The sequence below is a fragment of the Limanda limanda genome, chromosome 14 (genome assembly GCF_963576545.1).
Source record: "Limanda limanda chromosome 14, fLimLim1.1, whole genome shotgun sequence".
Lineage (NCBI taxonomy): Eukaryota > Metazoa > Chordata > Actinopteri > Pleuronectiformes > Pleuronectidae > Limanda > Limanda limanda.
The window spans coordinates 11,494,074-11,517,700 of NC_083649.1; the positions used below are offsets into that span (position 1 = coordinate 11,494,074).

The 23,627-nt window shown below is 42.8% G+C and overlaps 2 protein-coding genes across 2 annotated transcripts in view; both read right to left on the reverse strand.

The window, feature by feature from the left end:
- Positions 1 to 96: 96 nt before the first annotated feature.
- On the reverse strand, positions 97 to 16,771 carry LOC133019145 (actin filament-associated protein 1-like 1). Its single transcript, XM_061085517.1, has 19 exons — positions 16,585 to 16,771; positions 9,275 to 9,403; positions 7,916 to 7,996; positions 7,226 to 7,302; positions 7,014 to 7,131; positions 6,847 to 6,930; positions 6,540 to 6,751; positions 6,101 to 6,280; positions 5,892 to 5,984; positions 5,416 to 5,518; positions 4,139 to 4,294; positions 3,437 to 3,651; positions 3,147 to 3,292; positions 2,971 to 3,052; positions 2,266 to 2,374; positions 1,980 to 2,147; positions 1,690 to 1,856; positions 1,045 to 1,170; positions 97 to 949 (listed from the first exon to the last, which is right to left on the reverse strand). Exons 1-19 carry the CDS (start codon positions 16,604 to 16,606, stop codon positions 923 to 925), a joined length of 2,295 nt encoding a protein of 764 aa, XP_060941500.1. The 5' UTR covers positions 16,607 to 16,771; the 3' UTR covers positions 97 to 922.
- Positions 16,772 to 18,821: 2,050 nt separating this feature from the next.
- LOC133019147 (actin-binding LIM protein 3-like) overlaps positions 18,822 to 23,627 on the reverse strand; it is a 40,499-nt gene continuing 35,693 nt past the window's right edge. Inside the window, exons 17-22 of the mRNA XM_061085518.1 lie at positions 23,462 to 23,491; positions 21,137 to 21,195; positions 20,665 to 20,731; positions 20,502 to 20,509; positions 19,299 to 19,373; positions 18,822 to 18,935 (exon numbers count right to left, since the gene is read on the reverse strand). Coding sequence (XP_060941501.1) covers positions 18,822 to 18,935; positions 19,299 to 19,373; positions 20,502 to 20,509; positions 20,665 to 20,731; positions 21,137 to 21,195; positions 23,462 to 23,491 — 353 coding nt within the window. The remainder of the gene's footprint in view (positions 18,936 to 19,298; positions 19,374 to 20,501; positions 20,510 to 20,664; positions 20,732 to 21,136; positions 21,196 to 23,461; positions 23,492 to 23,627) is intronic.

The following is a 23,627-nucleotide window of genomic DNA, read 5'->3' on the forward strand; positions in this document are numbered from 1 at the left end:
GATGATTGTGTGTGTGTGTGACTGGGTGAAAGTAGCACGTAGACGAACAAACACAAACACAGACCGTTAACCAATCAAACAGCACAGTAGGCAAAGTTGTTTGATAAAGGAACCATTTACTCCAACACGTGTGTTTGTTCATATCTCTGTGACGAGCAGGGAAAGCAGACACTTGGTCACGTTTCTGCTGAGATGAAAACGGAGGCGGATTTCCAAAACATTTGTGTTATCACAGAATACAACAAGATAAAGTGCAAAAGGCAAATAAGAAAAATATACACATATTGGTTCAAAAACCCAATGGTTTCACATTGTAATAATTAACATTTACTCACTGGTTTCAGGAACAGTGTCATACTCAATATAACTTCACAACATGTGAGACACTTCTCTCACTAATGATGATAATTTAAGGTAATTAAAGAATTTCTTTACTTTAGTTGTTCACTTTCCATGACACACATCATGTAAAAAAGAATAATATCAGTGGATGTTTACAGGAAGTCTTGTACGTGACTCTGACCGCACAGCGTTGATGAACCACACTCTCCCTTTGCTGTTACGTCATGAAAACAATCACATCGTCACTCTCTGTGCAAATGTGTACACACATGCAAACTCACACAAACATTAACACTTCACGTTCTCTGTGATCCACACTAATACTGAACTGGTGCATCCGTCGAGTCGGTCGTATTTACAGAGGTTGAGACGGCACTGCGCCGCCTGTACTTGCAAAGATTCCTGCACGTTTTTAGATAAGAGAAGGGAAGAATGTGTCAGTCTGTCCTCCCCTCGTTCTCTTCTTCTTCCTCTCCAGTGCCACTTGTACTTCTCCTTCATCTGCTCCTTCCTTCCTTTACACATCCTCACGTTACGGCTCAGTTCTTTTTTTCCTCCCGTCGATCCATTCATGTTCGGTCTAGGTCGCCTTCTTTGACTCCCACTCCTGGAAAACCACGACACGGCAAAAAGTGAGGAACATGTTTCTCCATGTGCTCGTCACACACACCTGCACGCACACATCACACACACACATTTTACCTTCTTCTTCTGCATGACATTCCCCTTGGAGGAGGCGTACAGAGATGGAGGCCGTTTACGAAGCTCAGATGCTGCGTTCACTGGCACAGTCTCATTGTAAACCTTTTCAACTTTACTGCCCTGTGTCTGTACACACAAACACAAACACACGTAGCAACACACACACACACACACACAGACAAACACAAAAGGTTTCATTAAGGTAAAGCAATTACAGCTGAAACTAGAATGGCACCCAGTAGAGCTCATACATCCGCCAAGGCCCAGATCAATATTTCTATTTGGATCTGCACCAAGTTGAACGCAATTAGGAATATCAGTTCCCTAAACACGTCTTTTTTCCATTAAGACCCATGAAATATTCTGAGAAATCAATGGAAATGTCTAAAAACTGTCCTGGATTTGCCCCATGTTTCTGAACCAAAAATTATTGGGTTTTTCCCCGACTCTTACTTCATCCTCCCGCCAAGTTTCTTCATACAAACAAACACACGGACTGGGGTGAAATCATAACCTCCTTGGCGGAGGTAATGATGTGGAAATGAAATCCTGTGATCTCTCCGACGCATTTCTGCCATGTAATTCATAAACTCCTCCAGATGTAGGAATTGTGTGAGAATCTCAGTCTGTGCTTCAGTTTCCTACCTTCACACTGAACTTGGTGTCAGTGGGCGGACCCAGTGCTCCTCTAGCCAATGATTTCTTCAGGTTTTCTTTGACTTCTGTCAGACGGAGCTCCAGCTCCACCCGCTCCTCCTCTTTCTGTTTACACAGCGTCTCCAGCACGGCTAACCGCTGCTCCAGAGCTTGACCTGCACATACACAAACACACTGATAGTTAGTACTGCTGTGAAGCTGAAGGCTTAACAGTACTTCTGTGTGTGTGTGTGTGTGTGTGTGTGTGTCTGTCTGTGTGTGTGTGATTTGTGTCTGACCTGTGGCACACTTCATCTCCTCCTTCAACTCCTTCTTCTCCCTGCGGAGGGAAATCAGTGCGTTTCTCAGCTCCTCTTTTTTCTTCTCCAGCTCCTCTTTCTGCGTCAGGTACCGCCTGGCGTCCTCCTCTGCTCGAGTCTTTCCATACCGTCCACACTGATTTACATCTATCAGAAAACACACAGTTTATATAGATATATATATATATAGAGAGAGAGAGTCAGACAGAAGATGATGAATGTTACTTAATTTAACCATTGTAATAAATTGTGACATGACACCTACTGGAGACGTGTCTCTTGATGGCGGCTTGCTGTTCAGTCTTTTCAGAGTCTCTGCTGGAGAAGGAGGCGTGGCGTCTCACCTGGCTCGTCCTGCTCTCAACATCCGTGTCCTACAGGATATGGACAATTTAAGTATATATTTCATATTTAAAAATTATAAATTTTTGCACAGCAAGTTTCATTTATTAAAATGTATTATTCCAGGGATGGAATTTTTCTTTCCCCCAACATCTGATAGCTAAAATCCCATGGGGAACCAGTGAAGCTCATCACAGCAAGTTGAGCTGTTAAATATTTAGACTATAAATGCTGCACTGTGGTCGTGTGCCTCTGCTTACAAATGCAGTTTCAGTCTACATAAAGTTTTCTCCAGACTCATGATGTCACTGTGATCTTTGACAACTGAAATTTAATCAGTTAATTTGTGAATTTAAGTGAATGTTTGCACCAAATTTAAAAGGATTCTCTTGAGGCGTTCTTAAAATGTGCAAAAGAGCTCTGTGTGGTAACAATGAAGTTGATCTTTGACCTCCAAATCTAATCCAAGGTCCAAGGGAATATTTGTGCCAGATGTAATGAAATTCTCTTTGCATGTTCCTAATGTATCACGTAAAAAAGAGAGGAAGAAGAAAGAACACAGAGGCCCTATGAAACCTAAACCATCCCCTTGTTTGGAAGTCCTGAGTTTCCCATGATGTTTCCTCACCTCAACACTTTCATAGACCTCATCATAAGTTCTGGAGTCCGTTGAGGTGCTGCTGGAGGACGCAGCAGTGGTAGTGGCCCACCTGACAGGAGGAACAGGCAGACGTAGTTCAGGATAAAATAACAAGAGACAGAAGACTAGGGGCAGAAACACACACACTCGAGTAGGTGACTCACATGAAGGAGTTTCTGGCCGCGTGCCGGATGTCGGTGAGCGTGTCCACGTCGATGTAGTCGTAGTGCAGCTCTTCAGGGAGAGTGGAGCTGCCGGTCTCTGCAAACAACACACCGAGCCAGCGGCCGAGATCCTCCGAGCAGCTGGCCTGACGGACACACACAGAAACCCCTGACAGTTTAGCGACATGGTTTCCAGAAAATAAGGGGGTGTTAACTTTATCTTGCCTTCATTGAATTCTCTCTAGCAGTTTAAACTATTGTCGATCTTTATTGTTAAGAGAACACTTTACCTCTAGAACTGCCAGTTCATTGCTTCCCTGCAGGATGCGGAAGGAGAAGGGGTGTTTGGGGCCGGGGCCGCCGGGCATCACCTCTGCCCCTTTGAGCGGCACCACGGAGACGGGGAGCCGCTGCTCCCCGGGTTCCTTCTGCAGGTACAGGCTTCCTTCTCGCACCACACACCAGCGCTCCTTCCATGAGCCACTAAGACACACACTCAGGTAACCTGACGAGAGAGAGGAGGATGATAAAAGGGATGAAAAGAGAAAAAGTTGGTTAAATGTCTTACAACGACTGGAGTCAGGTTATACAAGTACATTTCTTCTCTTTATTTTCACTTTAAATTAGATTAAATAACAGACAATTTCCCAAGCTGTGTGGTATCTGCTTGTCCTGGAAATGTACTCAATGTCAGTCTGAGAGAATTGTTCTCAAACTTTTAGCCTCATGTCAAACAGAACATTTGGAAATTTTATTCTGTGTATTATTTATGATGAATCTATCATTGTTAGTGTTATGTAATTTTATATAATATATACAGACCATGACACAAGGATTAATTTCACAGCGTGTTATACTAATAATAAGTTTGTGTCTCTATGGATTTCCTCAACATCTTGAAATGTAGGTCAGACTTGTTTCAAACCAAAACTCCCTCACTTCTTAACATTAATGTAAAACTTCTAATAATCTACTCCTTGACGTGTTCTCACCACAGCGCGGGTTGTCATGGTGACCAGCAGAGGAGGCGACCTCTCCAGGTAAAGGAGGTTTCCTTTTGGAGAAAGTGATGATGCGATTGATTTTCTTCCCTGCTGCCCGGCTCATCGACCCCGTCAGCTCAGAGAAGGCTCCGCGCTTCCCTCGGTCTGAAATCAAACGCACCTCGGTCAAATTTCTGCCGTAGCTGACATAGAGCAGAGGAGCGCTTCATATACATCAGCTGTGAGCAGAGGCTTACATGGTGTGCAACCAATAAAGACAATGCTGGGTCATCACTGAAGTGTATATTAATAATTTCAAAATTGAAAACTGAGGAACATTCTTGTCAAAATAAAGAAGACTCTTTACTTTTGGGATTAAAAAAAATATATAATATATTTTATTTCATAGATATCTTTTATTTATTTGGCCAAACCCTGAAGTGTGCTTGCGTGCCGGTGCTGAATGCACCAGGTGCTGCGGCGCTCGGTCCGGCTACTTCCTATGATGTCAGTGGGGGACAATTGCAGGAAGAGGATGGGAAGGATGTCATATCTGCTCTGAGCCTCATTTCCTGTCTCTCCCTCTCTCTCATGTCTCTTTAGGTTCAGAGCCCCTCGGCCTGTAAACAGTTTGTATCACGACTGAAACAATAAGAGTGTGTGTGACCCGCACTCTGACCCAGCAACATGGATCCACTGCTTTATCCTTCCTGATTTTGTGGGTAGATAAACAAAAATAGTGTTTGATCGCACTCTTGAAAGGGCACGCTTGTGTGTTTGTATATATACATATCTTTCTATGTTTGTGTTGACTAATTTTAGTTCAAAAGCTTAGAAATGAGGAACCTTCTGCTTTTCGGGGAAATTTCTAGCATCAGTGACGGCCAAATAAATGACTTTTTAAACACATCTTTAGTGGTTAAATATATATATTCTATGATTTTATGTAACAAACGATATGTTCAAGACAGGAAAATGAAAATCTGTTTTAATTGTTGCATGCTAAAATTCGTCAAAAAGAAATAATGAAAATTACAGCTTTATGTTAATATCCCTGTATTTTATGTTTGTATAAAAAGTACAAAACATATTTTATTATATTTTTTATATATTTATTATTTTTAATGACTGATCTTAAACTGGGAGGGTGGGTTTATCTATGCATTTATTGTTTTATTTAATATGAGTTTTATTATTGGCTTTATATAATGAGAGTTAAGTTAATTAAGAAAGGGAAAATAATTAAGACACAACCACTCACTGGTTATTGACTTAGTTAAACCTACTTAGTGAGTCAGTTGTGTCCCGTCCTGGCACATGTGCAATGGACTGAGTGTCCACTGTTGGTCCGCTGTCTGAGTCTGATGCTGGCCGATCGCACTGCAGCACCTGGAGAAGGAAAAGAAAAACAGCGTCTTTACTACTGACCAGCTATAATAATATATAACTATTCTGCCAACATGGGGCTGTAAGGGCCGTGTCACAGTGCACTCAGCTGGTTGGCTCGGCAGCTGCCAGCAGAGCAACCACAATAATGTCACCACATTCACTGCTCGTAAACTGGAAGCCAATGGAACAGTTTTGTCATGCGTGGGATGAAAAGAAAAATGATGTCAGCAGTGTCTAAATTTACATGGATTTAGAAATACACTTTGAGAAATGAAGACGCAGACATTACAGCTAACTTAAGGTGATCGATTGTTTAAGGGTCAAATCCTATGACATACACGGGGAAAGACAGTGTAGACTAACACTAACACACCTTGTCAAGCTCCAGCTTCCTCTGTATAATGGGAGAAGTGGAAACATCTGGTCCTTCGGTGTTGCTACATTGGCTGCCAACTTCTTGCACCACCTGGACCCAGAAAAGGAAAACCTTCACTTCCATACACAATCCTTCGTTCTCCTCTCAGCCACAATCTCCCGTCTCCTCTCAGCACCATCACCCACAGGTACAGTGAACGCAGGTACCTTGAGCCACCGCTGGGCCTGCTCCTTACTCTGCACAGCCAGGACCAGAGCTTCGCCTCCAGGCAACGAGAAGCGCAGCTCGTGTCTCTTTTTCTTGCCCTCCTTCGGGACGTAGATGACGTTGCACAGATTCAGCGGGAGCTCTGTGTGGGGGGTGCTCTCTTTGATGCTCTTATAACACTGTAAACAAGAGAAGGTGATAGAGAGGTATAGAAACACAAAGAGCAATGTCTATATAAAGTATGTAGGGCTACTAGTGAGCATTATTGTTTTGATGTTGAAAACCTATCTGAGACATCTGTTACTAAATGAAAGGTGTGCCATGATAACCTTGATGGAGCATTTCTAATAATTGCACTTAATGTAAAAGCAGATATCCAACAGTACAGACTCCAACAATAGCTTTCATTATGTTTGAAAACTAAACAAATCGATTTACCTGTAGTTTATTGTCTCGCACGACGACAAGCTGTTTAGTCCATTGGCCGAAGCGCTTCTTCCGTAGCAGGAAGGCGCAGATGCGGCAGTCTCTGATTGGTACGTCTGGGCTCTCCTCGACCGTCCATCTCTGAGGCCGGTCCCGCCCCTTTGCCTCCTCGTCCTCTTCCTCGTAAGACTCATAGGAACTGCTCAGAGCGTCTGAGTCATTGTCTGAACAACAAAAATAACATGCGTGATACATTCACAAAACATCCACAGACAGTTTTGTGTATTCCACGTGTGCTTCGCCATCAGGGTGGACTCACAGGAGTTTTTGGGAGGACCGTTGAGCCTGGTGATGGGGTAGTTATCGTCCGCATCTTCGTAATAAGCATCCTCCACTGAGGAAGCTGCAGGAGAAAAGAATACGATTTGAGAAAGAGGAACTTCTAATAATTCAATGTGCCTGTGAGTGTGTGTGCACAGCACTGACGGTCCATATTGGTGGTGAAGTATTGAGGGGTGGACCCAGGATCCAGGGGAACAGCCTCCTCATAGTAGTCATCAGGAAGTGGGGTGGTGGGCACAGGAGGGGGCGTGTCGGTGGGTGTCTGAGGAACCAGGGATGAAGGTTAAACCATCATTTTAAGTCAGGAGGTAAATGAAGGCAGGTGGACAGTCAGGTAGATGCTGTCAGTGACTCACAGCTTTATCAGGAGGAGTCTTCTCCACTTCCTCTTTCTGCTCCACTGGAGACACACTGAGCATGTGCAAATCACAGTCTGGTGGAACGAGAAAGGATTGGTGTTATCAGACGTGTTCTTGAGTCTTTATGTTTACCATGAGGAGCTTTGACACATTTCAGGATGCTAAAAACGAACTGAATTATCGAACAAATTGAACGACTAAAGTAGCTTAAATGTGGTTGAAAATGAGGCTGATGTACTTTTCCTAGACTTGACAGAATGATCAGGTCCATTTGTAGAGAAATACCTTTTGCAGTTTTATGCTTCCAACCTCCAAAAATATGTATTGTTCCTAAATGTAGAGCTTTCTATTCCACCATAGGCCTCATTCTTTCACAATGTCAGTGGAGGAGATAAGTGAACATCACAGAAAATCTATTTAATATCTATTCTATCTTAATCCCTTGACAGATTAAAAATGGACAGATTAAATCTAGACTGGATGGTGCCGACATTACCGAGAGCCACGCCTAAAGCAGGGTTATCAGTTAAACATATCTTATATATCCATCTCTTAACAGATGTTTATTGTGTCAATATCTAGATCTTGGTTATGATGATTGTAAATACTGTACACTCATAAACATCATCTCCACAAAAAGTTCCATGTCACTAAACTGGCTTGTGGGCACTTTGGGGGTCGACTCACCAAAATCCTCAAACAGAGACTCCACAAAGCTTGTGCCGTTGCCATAGAGACAGCTGTTCATGTAGACATCTGATCCATTGACTGTGGAAGGGATAAATTGAAGGTTAGTTACAGATAGGATTACCAAAGAGGAAGAAAGTGATTGCTCATTAAATTGTGGGTACTGACGTATCTGCATTTTTAAGCCAACAGATCGTAAGGAAACCAACACCAGACAATAAGGGAGTGCAGAGTGTAAATCTGTGCACCAGATGAAACAGGAAAAGGGAGGTTGTAACGTACGCTTGAATGTTTTCCCAAACTCCCAGATTTTCTGAAAGTGTTGAGAGAAATCAGTCGCTGAGATTTTTATCTGTATAAACGTGGATTATTATATTGCATTGTATAAAATGGGCTGAGCAGCCTGAAGTCCATTTGGACATTTGCTGTGAGCCATCAGGATGTTTTGCTTTTCTCCTTTCCTTGACCTCCTCTCATTATCCTCTTAAAACTTTACATTTCATTATCCTCTTACATAAATCCCTTTATCCTCTGTGACATCCTGGGTTCTCTCGGATAAACCAGGACCTACTGTAAAGTCCTCAGGAAGATTTGATGTCATGGAGACTGAATGTACTTTTGTTGCATGTCCCTAACTGTAATTACTGTGTGGTGTGTGATGCAGTGTAGTGCAGCAGCAGCCTGGTCAGTTAAGTAAGGGAAGGTTGCTCCACTACAAAAAGACATGAAGCAAGTAAAAAAGGAAATAATCAGTGTTTCAGTGACTCAAGTTTAAATAGCTTTAACTAAACTGCCGCACAAGTAAAACGCGGTTTGCAGCTGAAAAACTGTAAAGATGCTCAGATAAATTCCCCCAGATGATTGAAAGTCAGTTAGTAGTTTGTATTTCACAGTTTTGATAAGATGAGTTATTCCTATTTATGTTAAATTAGGTTAAATACTGATGATAGGAGATCCAAAGTCAGAGTCAGGTAAATAAAAATAAAATGGTACATGTCTTCCCCGATCTCTCAATACTCTTGTATGAATTCAAGTGAAAATAAAGTAATTTATTGATTTGGGTCTGATGAAATTACATTAAAGGAGGTTTTGTTTTTTCTGCATTTGTTTGTTTGTTTTCAGGATTGCACAAAAACTACTTGACGGATTCCCACAAAACTTGGTGGAAGGATGCGATTTGGAATAATTCATGGATCTTGATGAGAAAAACTCAGGCACATTTGGGAGACTGATATTTATGACATTTTGTATTGTGGTGCGGTTTCATGAGGAGGCTGTGGAGAATTAACAGAGGCTACGACAATTGTAGAAACACAAATTCAAAATAAAGTAACAATATTAATCCTAACACAGTTGTACCAGAAAGCTGCAGTGAGTCCAGGGTGTTGCGTATGGAGGCCATCTTGTCGGCAGTGGCCGGACTGACCGTCTCGTGGTCCAACATCTTCAGCAGAGAACCCAGCTCAGTCACGAGTCGCTCCACCACCACTGGGTAGAAAAAAAAAGAAGACAAATGGATAATATATCATTTACTTCTGGTGAACGACAATGAAACACCCGGTCATCATAGGAACGTGCACAGTGAAGACTCGTAACATGCTTAAAATGCTTATGCCATTACACAGACTGCATACAAATCAATTGAACACGTCTATGTGAGACCAAAACTGGCAGCTTGAGTCCGTTTGGGCGTCCGGCTGTCGCAACAGCTGAGAGGAAGGAGATGTTCAACATGTTAACATATCGGTCTACTCAACGCGTCCGACTCAGAGTTAGTGGATCATGTTTTCTGTCCTTTTGTTCCTGCATCACCGCAAATCAAATCCTACCCTCATAGTTTGGACATTTCAAGCTTTCTTTGAGAAATAATTGTTTCCATGTCCGACGCTGACATCCTGTGAGTCTGCGTGTGTCAAAGTGTGTGTGTTTTGTTGACCTTGACATTGTTCCAAATGCCCTGACACACTCTTCTCGCACATCCTGCCCGCTCAGAGATGACAAAGTCAGGACGGGGGAAGCAGAGAAAAGAGAGAAAAGAGGGTGAGGGGGGGGAGCATGCTTCCTCTTCTAAAGGAAGTGGAGCCAAAGTAAAGAAGGAAATCTGTAGTTCTAATAGAGATATAAGGATATGGTAACAAAGAGCGTATAGCACAGGGTGGGTTCATTTTATGCTCAGCTCATTCATAAGAGAAGCTTGAGGACATGAGAGTCTCCAGCAGACAAGTTATTATAAACAAGCTGTTCTCTAATAATTACCTTAAATACTGAATATAGGCCATCGCCATCTGTAAAGTGCAGTTTTATTGAGGCCATTGAAAATATTCAATGACCCAAAAATAATTTCATTTCAGTTTGAGCTCAATTTAGTTTCGGTGGAAAAATTATATCATCCCATGATGCCTCACAAAGCCTCTTTGAGTGGCTGCTTCCACTCAAAGAGGCTTTGTGCTCATCATTTCAGGCATTAAAATTCAACAGACAAAAAAACTGAAGTTGATTGGAAGTTCAAGGACACGGCTGGAACCTACAAATCACAATCACAAAGTTGAGCTTTTCCAATGAGTAATGCATTTCCCTTCATTATTTATCCTGAATAAATTTAAAAAGCTTTTCAGCTCACACATTTGTTTGCGTCCCAGTAACTTTATTTATAGGTAGATTTGGTTTTCGGTCTAAGATAGACAGACGTCTTACAGACAGGACAGGATGAAATGTAATAATACATGACAATAAAACATTATAAATACTACAATACAATAAGAGTTCAAAAAGACTCCACTAAAAAACCACTGGACCTGACACCAACAATAGAATAACAAAAAACGTTCTTGTTGATCTGTGTGAATAACAACTAACGTGGCGCAGCTGCGGTAGAAGTGTATTCAGGATAACAATATGTATACAATACGAAAGGTTTATAATACCAACGTTGCTACAATTTGATGGAATGAATACATTAAACTTGCATATATTATGATATATTATACATGCAATTTCTGACAAAGAACTGGTTACAAGGGCTAGTTCAAAAACTAAAAAGCACCAAACACAGTCTCGCTTTCTTTCACACAGAAAGAAGCCCTCACTCGGAGTGTCTTCCGCCGCCCTGCCTGCCCGACAATACTTCATTGTCTCGACCAAGGCCAAAATTAGACGACCACAATGGTCCCGCAAGACCAGAGCAAACAACACAATGTCAGCGACTCCAACAGAAAAACAAAACAGGAACCAACACACGCACGGCCTGCGAGGGGCGTGGTGCACCACAGCTGCAACGTCTCCATCCGTGGGTATTCAGGGTTAAAGGATATATCTCCAGCAGCTGTGTCATGATGTGTGACTGTGATTCTGTATGTGTGTGTGTGTGTTTGATAGCGCACCACTCCTCGGCCAGCAGCAGCTGTGGTTTCCTGTCCGAGCTGTCGACAGAAGCTTCTCTCCAATTCTTCCAAGATCATTACTCTCTCCCACATCCACCTCTGCTCTCCCTCTTCCTCCGTCTTTGACCTCTCTCGCTTTCCACCTTTCACCATCCTGCTGTTTCTCCCTTCGTCCCAACATCCTCTGTCATCTTATAAACTCCCACCTCTGCACTATATCCTCAGTTTTTTCACAATCTCTTAAAAAAGCTCAAATCACAAGATCTGTTGTACTTCACTTCTCATTTCCAACAATGGAAACCGACAACAAAGACTCAGTTCAGTCAATCCGTGTAAACAAGGCCAGTAATGAGACAGCAGAGCCGGGCCTTTGGTCTATTTTCTGTTTCTTGAGGTTTAACTTTACACAGTCAAGGCCATCAACGTATTTGCCGTCTCTCTCTCTCCCTCCTTCATTCTCTCTCTCTTTCATTCTCTCGGGGGACCATGAGGGTTCGGAGGCTAAGAATCAGCTGTTCTGGAGGCTTGTGGTCGGTCTCACCCACAGAGGGATCTTTGTAACCCCCATTCCACACAATCACACACACATCCACAGACACTCACACAGACACACACAGACACACACACACACACACACACACACACACACACACACACACACACACACACACACACACACACACACACACACACACACACACACACACACACACACACACACACACACATTTTCTCATTGAACGCTTTATTTTTTTCCAATGATCGACACAGAAATTCCTTCACACACAGAAACTATAACTTTGTGCTCACTTATTCAACACTGGAGATGTACGTTCACAAGACTACTTCGGAGTGTGTGTGTGTGTGTGTGTGTGTGTGTGTGTGTGTGTGTGTGTGTGTGTGTGTGTGTGTGCTGTGACATACATTTTTCTGTGTTTCCGCAGGCATCCTTCCAGGAGAAGGTCAGTCATGAGACCTGAGCCATGCGACTCTCATTTGTACAGATTTAGCGTGTTTGCTTGCAGCTCACAACAAAACAACTGCTACTCACTGCTGCTGCCGCCGCTGTTCCTCTCACCACACGCTCAGGGGCAGCTCAGGGTGAGACAGTCAACCCTTGCTCATCTGAGGCTCTCACTCCCACCCATTTTATATCTCACCCGTAACTCACACACATCCAAGGGTAACCTCCTCTTTGACTTGCCTCACCCATCCAGAAGAACCCTCCCAGTAATGATCTTTTCCAGGACTGTGTGAGTGCCTTGAAGTCATATGCTTTTCCATGGATTCTGTTCATCCATCAAAGGAACAAGATTCCCTTTCACACAAAAACGAGCTTTTCATGCCTTTTTTCAAATTAAGATGATTTCAAGATCTCCAAAGTGTTTAAAACCAGTATTTTGCACTCCAGCAGGCATCTTCTTCCTGCCTCCCCCACACTCCCAGAGGCTGACGTCCCTCCAGATCCCACATTCTCCCCTCCACTCCTCTCTCCCGCCCTCGTTCTCCCCGTCTGATCTTTTCCTTTCAACTCCTTTTCCCTCGTCTGCTTCTCTCCATCCCCTCTCCAGACACCCGTTCTCTTCAGACAGAAGGTCAGAGGTCAAGTCGTGGCGGCCCCAGCAGCTCCCTCTAAGACAAAAGCCTGCTTCAAGAGATGCACCATCCCCTGATTCATATTTTTGGGGACAACAGTAGATGATGTCAGTGGTCTCCATCAGTCAGAGAATTTAAAAAGTCCCTTCCATGCCAAGCAGGCTGGCAAGAGCTTTAAAAAGAAACAGCTGAGGGGGAAAAGTTCTCTTCTTCACATTCTTTCTATATTTTCTCACTTTCCTCCGATAGTAAATAGTGAAGAGACAGAGGAAACAGAAGCCTGCATTAAACGAGAGACGCTGTCATATTTCCGTTAAGAAATCCCCTCATTATGTTGCCTCGACTTGAACCCAAAAAAAGCCTGTGTGTGATTGTAGGTAGCACGCCAGCATTCAGGAATCAGAGGTAGACATCAAGTCTACACTTTCTCAGAACATCCAGATATGAAGCCAAAGTATCCTGCATACCAACGGTGCCATCTTGCACTGATTATGGCATATGGAGCCTGAGTAGCGATCGGGGGATATAACGGGACAATACACCTGCGCTCAACTGCTCTTCATGATGTTTCCTTTGGGTGTTTTTTCCTGTCTTTCAATTTGAGAGCAGGAACTATTGATTTCAGATTCAGATTTTGTAATGCTTTCAATCTAAACCATGCACTCACAATCAAACAGCCCCTGATTGCACTTTGATTGGCTCGGCTGGTGCTCAAACTGTTGCTTGCACTCAGTTCTTCTCCTTGCCCTCGCACTGCTCGGATTTCTCCTGGGCTCATTGATTTTTTTAACCTGCGCTTCGATTCTTTTGTGCGACAAATCTGTTAAAAAAAAACCTGACCACTAGAATTTCAGGTGCATTGGTAACAGATGAAATTGTCCGGTTGCCCAGTTTGAGAACCTCAGGCACAGCACCTCTGTCACTGAAACATGCCCTGCACAAAAAACGAATTATTCTATTCCAGAGTGATATAGTTGTGACGATGATAATAAAACCTTACGGACAAAACAGCCGGCACTGCTTTTTCCTGTTTTGTACAAAACTGTTATCACCACATCAGCTTTGTTTCCACATGCGGTGGGGCAACAGGCGTGGCATGCACAGACCTGCTGCTTCGGATATTTCTGCAACAGAAAGTTTCACTGTAGGACAACTCAGTCTAACTTCTAGGAAAAGATCATTTGTGTAAAATGGGCCTTTCAAAAAACTTGATAATAAATAAACTTTGGGACTCTGACAGAGAAAGGAAAAAGGGGGGAGTCACTGGTAGAGGAGAAGGAAGAGGAAAGAGGAAATGTGAGGGAAGCATGATCCGAGGTCAAAGCTTGTCCCAGTTGTCAAACACAGAGGACTGTGTCTGTGTGTAGACGTATGAATTCACTTAATTAAATCAGCCAACAGTAGAATTATCAACTGTATGAACTGCATGCAGCTATAGGATAAGAAATTAAAATTTCACTGAGGACTGAATGAAAAATGTGTTTTGTCACAGAACTCCTTTTTGTCTACACAACACAGCTGCACAGTGTCTGACCATAAGACACTTGAGTTAAACTCTAGGAGCAGCTTGTGTTTCCTTTTGTCAATGCATCCTGGGACTCTTGAATGAAACAGTTCTTGTTAATGGTATTACTAACATCTGTGATTTTGTGATGATATGGCAGTCCACCCACTGTGCAGCCGCTTAGTAGTAAGCACATAAAATACTACAAGTATTATTATTTTCAACATCATGACATTATGATTATCATCACATAGCTGCCGTCAGTGTGTAGTTACACTCAGGATTTGATAAGACATTGATTTTATGTGAACTTTGTTACTTCAGCCGAGGAGAACATGTTTTTACCCCTGTCCTTTTGTCGGTTTGTTTGTCAGCAGGATTACACAAGTTTTGAGTTCCCAGGAAATGTGGTGGAGGGATGGGACAAATTTCTGGGCCGATCCAGATATGGAGTAATCCAGGAATATATATATATATATATATAGATAGATAGATATATCTATCTACATATATATGCAATTTGATTGAATTTAAGAAAACTGTTGGGCCTTGGACTCGACTAACCTCAGTTTTCTTCTGTAATTGATTGTTTGATAAGGTTGCACATTTAAGCAGAAACGACAAAACAGATTACCATGATATTTTGTGGAGGGGTGGGGCATTACACCGGGGAGAAGACATTACATTCTGGTTGGGATCCAGATCAGGGGGTGGATTCAGTATTTTCATTTTTTTCCTCAACTTTCAACACTGAAAAAATCTGAGTAGTTCATGGATCTCGATGGGAAAGAGACTAATGTTTGTGAGTGTGTGCATCCAAATATAAATATAGAACATCTGGTTTCATAAGGGGACAATGGGACCTTCTAGGCAGCTGCTCTTCTAGATTCTGATATTGCTAAGCACAAATACCTGCAGGCAAAGTGATGTCCTGCTGTGACCTGCTGCCACTGTCTACCTCAACCTGATCACTTGTGATGCACAGTGACAGATTCAAGCCTCTGCTCGGTGTCACCTGGTGTCACATAACACAGCTTCCTGTTTTCAGCTTTCTGTGAGTGGCCTGAGGGCGACAGATGAGACAGAGCTTCCATTCACCAGCTGCTGCTACTGCTTTCTCTCCTACTGAAGCAGCTTCTCCTCCTCCTCCTGCAGCAGCTTCTCCTCCTGCAACAGGAGCAGCAGCAGCTTCTTCTCCTCCTCCTCCTGCACCTCCACTTCCAACACACCACTTTCTCTCCTCCTGCAGCAGAAGCTTCTCCTCCTCTTCCTCCTCCTGCAGCTTTTCCTCCTCCTCCAGCTTCTCCAACTGCACCTCCACTTCCAACACACCACTTTCTCTCCTCCTGCAACAGCTTCTCCTCCTCCTCCAGCTTCTCCAACTGCACTCCACTTCCAACACACCACTTTCTCTCCTCCTGCAGCTTCTCCTATACCTCCACCTCCAACACACAACGTTCTCTCCTCTTGCAGCAGAAGCTTCTCCACCTCTTCCTCCTCCTCCTCCTGCAGCTTCTCCTCCTGCACCTCCACTTCCAACACACCACTATCTCTCCTCCTGCAGCAGCTCCTCTTCTTCCTCCCCCTCATCCTCCTCCACTTCCAACACACCACTATCTCTCCTCCTGCAGCAGCTCCTCTTCCTCTTCCTCCTCCTCCTGCACCTCCACTTCCAACACACCACTTTCTCTCCTCCTCCTCCTGCAGCATCTCCTCCTCCTCCTCCTCCTTCAGCTTCTCCTCCTCCTCCTCTTCCTGCAGACGCTTCTCTTCCTGCACCTCCACTTCCAACACACCACTTTCTCTCGTTAGCATCCGGTTGCATCACCACCTGAATGAGGACACCTCCCCCTCACAGCCAATCACGGCGCACCGTCTCCGGGTAGTAGGTGCGTCACGTCACCGCGCCCGTTACCTCCAAACTAATCTGACTTGTTTAAAAAAAACGTGGGTCACATAAACCCCAGTGATGACGCTTTAAGTTGACTGGGAATTCAAATAAAAACCAGTAACTTCTGTGGCTGTTTGGTGTTTTAACCGTCCCACTCTCTCGTCTCTCAAGGGGAGTTTTAGGTGTGAAGTGAACTAATGGAAGTATTGTTGTTTTATTTCTCCTGTTACTCGTGAAGCGGAAGTTACTCCTCAAACTAATTCCACAGACGAACACATATGATGAGACTGTTACTCACCGCTCTGGGGTTTGGGCTCCATGTCCGATAATAGACAGCGGCTCCACCAGCGAGTTTCCTCTAACCCTCCCTCGGTAGTTTCATTTAGAAAAGTCCGGAACGTGTGCGGAGGAACCACCAGGGAAAGCAGCGGGGCTCCGTCGGACACTCTGCGGGGAAATGAGTCCGAGTGGCCGCTTCGGTTTGGAGTTGGACTCGGCTACCGCCCGGTTCTTCGTCCGGGGAGGAGCCGCTGGGTCCTAGTGCTCGTCTAGGTTTCTTCCAAGCATACCAGTCCATCTGAGGATCGAGGATCTGACGTGTTTATTTGTGTTGGTGTATTTACACACAGTTTATATTATTATATATTTATAGATTGAATAAGGTGTATAAATACAAAATAAAATTGAATTGGTTGGGAATATTTCCATTTTATGCTACTTTGTTTCCTTTCCACTACAAACACTTGGGAATATCATAGTTTTTATTCCACTGAACGTATTTGACATTCATAAATAATATTAATATAAACTTTTCATCTATTACAAATTAAGATTCTTGGATGTATGGATGGATTCCATTTTCTACCCTGAATTCTTAAAGTACTTTTGCTGATGTTGTGTGGGAAATGTACTTCTAATGGAGGTGTTTTTTTTTAACAATGTGGTACATTTACTTGAGTAAAACATAGAATACTTATACCAACAATAAGTACAAAAAAAAGTGAATATATGGGATATAGGTATGCAGTCAGATATACAGTGGTTGCGGATCCTAACGTAGCGGTCAGGATCCTAATAAGGATGCCTGAGACAATCAACAGGAAACTGTGGGATACAAGAGATGCCTGTTCAGCATCACAACCATCATCGTGCACCTTTATTAATAACCACAATGAATAATGAAATTGTGATGTTTGAATAATTTATTCAGAAGTTGTAGTGACGACAAATTATTCTTGCTAGTCCAATAATTGTAGACTTGAGAATTAAAGTTCCTTGGTACATGGGTAGTGTCAGACATGGTCAACACACACAAACACACACACACACTCTCTTTTTTTATCCCTCTTGTTTCTCCTTGTTGCCATCCTTCCTTTTCACATTCTCCTTTTCCTATTTCCTTTCAACTCTTGACAATTGATTTTATTAAGGGGTTTCTCGCTATCCATAGAATGCCTCTATACAAACACACACACAAACACACACACACACAAACACACACACACACAAACACACACACACACACACACACACACAACCCTGCTCCTTAGGAAGACAAATTCCCATTTTGTGATTGGGATTTAACCCCCAAAACATGAAAACTAACTTGACCCCCCCACCCCCACCCCCCAACACAGGATTTCATCGTAACCCAGCAGAAAAAATTCTGACCTGTTCCATGAGTCCAGCTGCAACTATGAACTGGCAAACATTTATTTCTTTAAATCAAACTAAAGGCAAATTTATTCTTTTAAAGTGTGTACTGTACTTAAACCTGATTTGGGAACTTAAATAACATCTGTGAGCTCATGGCATTGACATGGTTCAGCTCATTCTCATAGAACCTTACAATCACATCATGTCTGAAAACGCAATTCAGTGTCCTGTACAGTTCGCTCATGTTATTGGAATTAACTCTAAACACTGATATGGCTTCAAATATTAAAATCAAACACATGCCGGTAATAAAAAAAAAAGAAAACCTTTGATTTTCAGTACGAGCAGATTATAAAAACACCATCACGCTCAGTAACCTTCACACTGGGCTCATTTACCTGTGGTGTCAGTTTATGAACCACAGTGGACAGTGTATGTGTTTGTGGCTTAAACTGAATCTTTTAAACAAAAAGCCGGTGTGTCTTCCCGACGGCTGATTCTCCAAACCGCCTCCCTCTTGCTGGGCAGTTTGACTCAGTGAGGATGAACATCTACAGTTAACATGGTGATATCAGATGCCTCCCTGTAGATCATGTTAACCCACTGACATCTGCTGGTAGAACAAGGAAAAGCAACCAATTCCTCCTTCTCATCATAGTCCCGTTGTGGATTCTCTGGTGTCTCTGGACGTCTTTGTTCTCTTCTCACACTTCTTCATCTCAATTTGCCGCTTGGCTGACCTTAATACTTCTGCTCCAAGTTCTGCTCTGGCCACTTTAAGGAAAGTCAGTCCTTTTCATTTCAGCCTGTTCCACTGAGACCCACAGGCAGTGCAGGAAACCTGCACTCAGTCAGACAGTCCCTGATGAGTTCATTTTCTCAAAAGAGTCTGACCTGTTTCTTAAGTTCTTTCTTTTTCCACTGAGCGAGGCGGTCAAAGGCCGACATGGACATGCCAAAGACCCTGTGGAACTCCTCTGGTGAGAGGTGACGCTGTGAGGACGGAAGAGACAGAGACGCAGATAGAGTCAGAAAGTCAGGAAACATTGATTTGTTGTATTCATACATCTTATCAGCTACTGGAGATAAAATAGACTGTGAATATTATTTTGCTCAGGATGATTCCTACATGTTTTGGTTAAATTTCTTCACCTGGTTAAGCTCCAGTACAGCTGAGGCTCTCTGAATGTTCAAGTTGTCTCATACTTTAACACTGTGGACTGACTGCAGTGAATGTTGCTTTTATTCTTGCTGTTTCTATCTGTGTTTTCATGATATATTCTCGGGTCTTGATATGTTCAGGTCGAGCAGTGAGTGAAGCAGATTTTACAATAGTTGTGTTGTGCATTAGTTCACCTCCAGTCTGGCTCGGTCGACGTCACTGGGGAGACGCCCTCTGACTGACACCACTAGGGCTTCATAGGGATGGATCTAAAAAAGGGAGAAACAGTATAACTGAGGCATTGAATCAAATTTAAAGGCTAAGGAAGTTTTGCTTCATGTTGTAAGAAACTGCATCATTAAAATATCTCTGAATATCAATTTGGGCTCAACTATTTTTGCAACATTATGATAGACAGAAAGGGTTTGTCACCCTCTAGTGGCCAAAAGCTTTTATTACAACAGCAGAGAAACCTAAAACAGACGAAGCCTCTCTCTTTCATTGTTAAAACAAATACAAATAATATTCCACTCAAAAAATAAAGTTTTCTTCTTATTTCTTAATAACGGCTGTAAAGTTATAGGACTACATATAAAGAGTGGGCTTGAAAATTGTTTCCAAAACTTTCCAAACAATTAAAATAAGAAAAACTACAAACACTGCCCTGTGGTTCGATACCTCCACCAACCGGTGCAGTTTCAATCAAAAACATTTGTTTCCCAGACTCATGAGAGGTCACTCTGACCTTTGACCCTCAACCACTGTAATCTAATCAATTACTCTTTGAGACCAAATGATGACTGCTCAAAATTCCAGAAGACTTGAGATACCATGTTTTGGCTAGTGTGACCTTTGACCTTTACCACCAAACTCTAATCAGGTAATTCCTGAGTCGAACCAAGCGTATGCACAGAATCTGAAGAGATTCCCTGTCGATGTTTCTGATATATTGCAAATTGGCATGGTACATAAGGCAAAAAAATTTCCTTTGACCACCAAAAGCTTATCAATTCAGAACTAACTCTCTGAAGGCATAGTTATACAGTACAGTTACAGTTATACAGTAGATTTTGAAACTGGAGATATTGAAGTTTCCCCGAAAAGAATAACACACACAAGACAATTATTACTGTCAAAACGGTGAAAGGATATTGAATATCCCTGACCCATCCCACAAACTCTGTGTGTACAATTACCCTTTGTCTTGTTCTTTTCTTGTGTCAATAAAATGAGTCAATTTCACTGAGCCAAGTGGGCGCGACTGAGTTTGATGGATACACATCTTGGTATGAACTTTAAATAGGAAACACATCATCCTTATCTTTTCTACACACATCCAGACCTCTCATCCCTGGCTGAGTAACAGTTCACCAGCTTTGCCAAGGAGAGCATCTTACCTTGTATTCTGAAAGAAAAGAGAAGAGATACACGGCGATGAGTCAACTGCTACATTCACCAACATCCACATTCCATCACTGTACACAGTCTATGGCTGAATAGCATCATGAGGGGAAGTAATCAACTGGGGATAAGCACATTTCAGCTGATCAATAGACTTACCTCTGATCTGCCAATTAACTGCATTACCGCTGTCATACTGGTAATAATCTGCACCGGCACTCCCAGGCTGCAGGAACACAACGCGGCCAGTTTAGCAAACGTGGGACAGGAAGATGCATTTGATCATTATGATGGCGGGAAAGGATCCCGTAAAAAAGACAGAAATCAAATGATCTTATATGTTTCTATTAAATGTTGCGTCTCCCTGTCAATCACACTGGGAAATGTAATACTGAAATCTTTCCAGTTGTCAGTTAGCGTCTCAGTTGACCTCAGGAGCTAAACTGATAAAAATGACTTTCAAAGGTTCAGTAGGAAATGGAGGACATCGCTGTGGTTTATTATAATGTAGTGAATGGCTCTTCCTCCCTCTCTCACACTCACACACAGTCACACACACACACACACACACACACACACACACGTAAACACACGCTCACTCTCTTTCAGAACAGAAATCAGGATTGCTCACCCTGTTCAGCACATTCTTGCCATATCCTGGCAACGAGGCCGATTTGGCAACATATGAATCTGCAGGGACAAATATTAACACATTTACATGAACAAACAGAAGTTGTGCAAACTGATACAAACACACACACACAGTCTGTAAGTAGGAGGATACAGTTTAGATTTTTGAAGGTATTTTGCACCATCAAAATCGAATCAGTCCATCTGTGAGTCTAAGTGAACATAACTGCAACATTTCAAACTGAATGTTTTAACCAAATTTGAAGAAAATCCCTAATGGCAATCTTGAGATATAATTTTAACAAAATGCGACATACAGACGGATGGACGACCCACAAAACCTCCTCCAGCCACTGGTTGTTGCGGAGAAATAAAAACTTTCATATGGTTTCATATGGTTTCATATGTATTCTTTGACTGAACACACTGTTAAGCCTTTTTCTTCGACTCCTTCCTACTGACAATTACTGAATTTTTTAGGGTTTTCCAATTCTATGTTAATACTCTGTCATCCAGTCTCTGGGAATATTGCCCTGGGGGAATTGTACAAAAAGAATACGAGGCCACAGCTCTCCTGTCAAGTACTGTACCTCCTTTTTAAACCTAGAGAATATCACTGCCTACCAACCACGTTCCTCAGGCAGAGATGTGGCTCTGAGGATGCTGCGATATCAAAACATTTAGGATCATAGAATCGCTTTCTCCAAAAATCCCCCACTTCAACTTTAACTTGTAACCTGAAGCTATATCAACCTCGAGCTGACATATTTCACTCTGGTCAAACACAAACTCCAGCACATGTTCCCACAGAAACATACTACATTCAACTGTTGTTATCACTCGGCATGTTTGCATCTCTTGTAACCATTGGCAACCAGCAGCAGCTTCATCCGTGGTGTGCACTGCTGCAGCTGAAGCAGCAGAGGGCAGCGGAGTCCCACCAACTCCCTCACGTCATTCAGGTGTCCCTCCTGTCTTCCTCTCTTCTACTTTAACTTGCCCTCATCTTCATTATCTGTTTCTTGCTTCTCATTCCTTCGCTTCATCAATCATTCTGCACCTCCTCCCCCCCCCCCCCTCCTCTCTCTTTCTTCTGCCTTCTCGCTCCGTCTATCTTCTCATTCAGTCTCTCTCTTGTTCACTATGGTGTTAAAAGGATTTAAATAACACAGTGAATTCAAACAGCATGATGCAGCAGAATATTGGCCGGTGTGAGCTACGGCACACGGTGTGTAATCTGCTGAACAATAATGAGTTTGTCATTTTGCAACGCTTCGTCTTCCAACCAAATATGAGATACAGGCCCTGTAGATTAGGATGCGTGTGTTAGAAACACAGCAATGTACGGAGCCCCCAAGGTGAGACGGGCAAAATAAAGGTTTTTGCTTCACGTGAACGTTTCTGCATGGACACGTGACATCTTTCAGACCATAGTGTATTTCGACTTATGTGTGTGTGTGGAAATAACAGCAAAGGAGGTAGTTGACTGTGGAGGAGTTGTAAAGATATTCACTGATTTTGACTTTACGGATCAATAACTAATAAACAAAATGTTTTTAAAAGACAGGGGGCAGAGCCAACAGTTCTTTTTCTATTATTTCAACATTGTGAGAGAGGGAATTTTTTGAAATTTTCACCAATTTCCCGGGGATAATTCTTGGATCTGGATGAAAACAAAATCTGGTGCATTTAGGGGACTCATATTTGTCTGTGAGTGAAATTTAGTGCGGCTTGATTGAATCCAGGGGGACTATTCGGCTTGAGTGCTATTCTAGATAGTAATCTGTTTCATTTTATTTGCACAAGAACATAATTTCAGGACATTCAAAATACATTTGGAAGCTAAGTTGGGATGCCATCGGGCAAAAGTACTCTCAAGATCAAGAAAGAGCTCATGGTGCTTGAACTTGTAAGCCACAAGGATTTTAGGGCCAAATCTGGATAATGTCACTGCATAAAATTGATCTATTTTCACAATCTAAAAAGTATTACTGTGGGTTGTGGAACAGATGGCTGAGGGGTTCAGGTCGGTGATCCTGGATCTGTGCTGCTGCTAAAACTAAAGCTGATAAACACAGACTGGGGCCTGGCTGAAACTCCAGTGCTATTCATCTTCCCACAAGTAACCCGAAAAGAAAGATGTGTGTGTAGGAGTGTGTGTGTGTGTGCGCAGGTCTGTGTGTGTATGAGCTGATAACAATCTCCCGTTTCAAAGCTCTGCCTCCGTCACAGCAGAAGCTGCAGAGTGAGGAGGATCAGAGTGAATGCGTCGGCTCGCTGTGTCGAGGTGACCTCACAGATCAAAACACACTGATGAACCACTCACCGCTGTCAGCGCTGCAGACAGACCGGGGAGCTGAGGAGTGAGAGAGACAGACAGAGAGGGGTGAGACAGACAGGACAATATTTCATTATGTCTCAAGAACAAAAACTGTAATGAATGAAATGAGCCCCAATCGCCTTTACATTTTAAAAGAAAATTATCAAGGAAA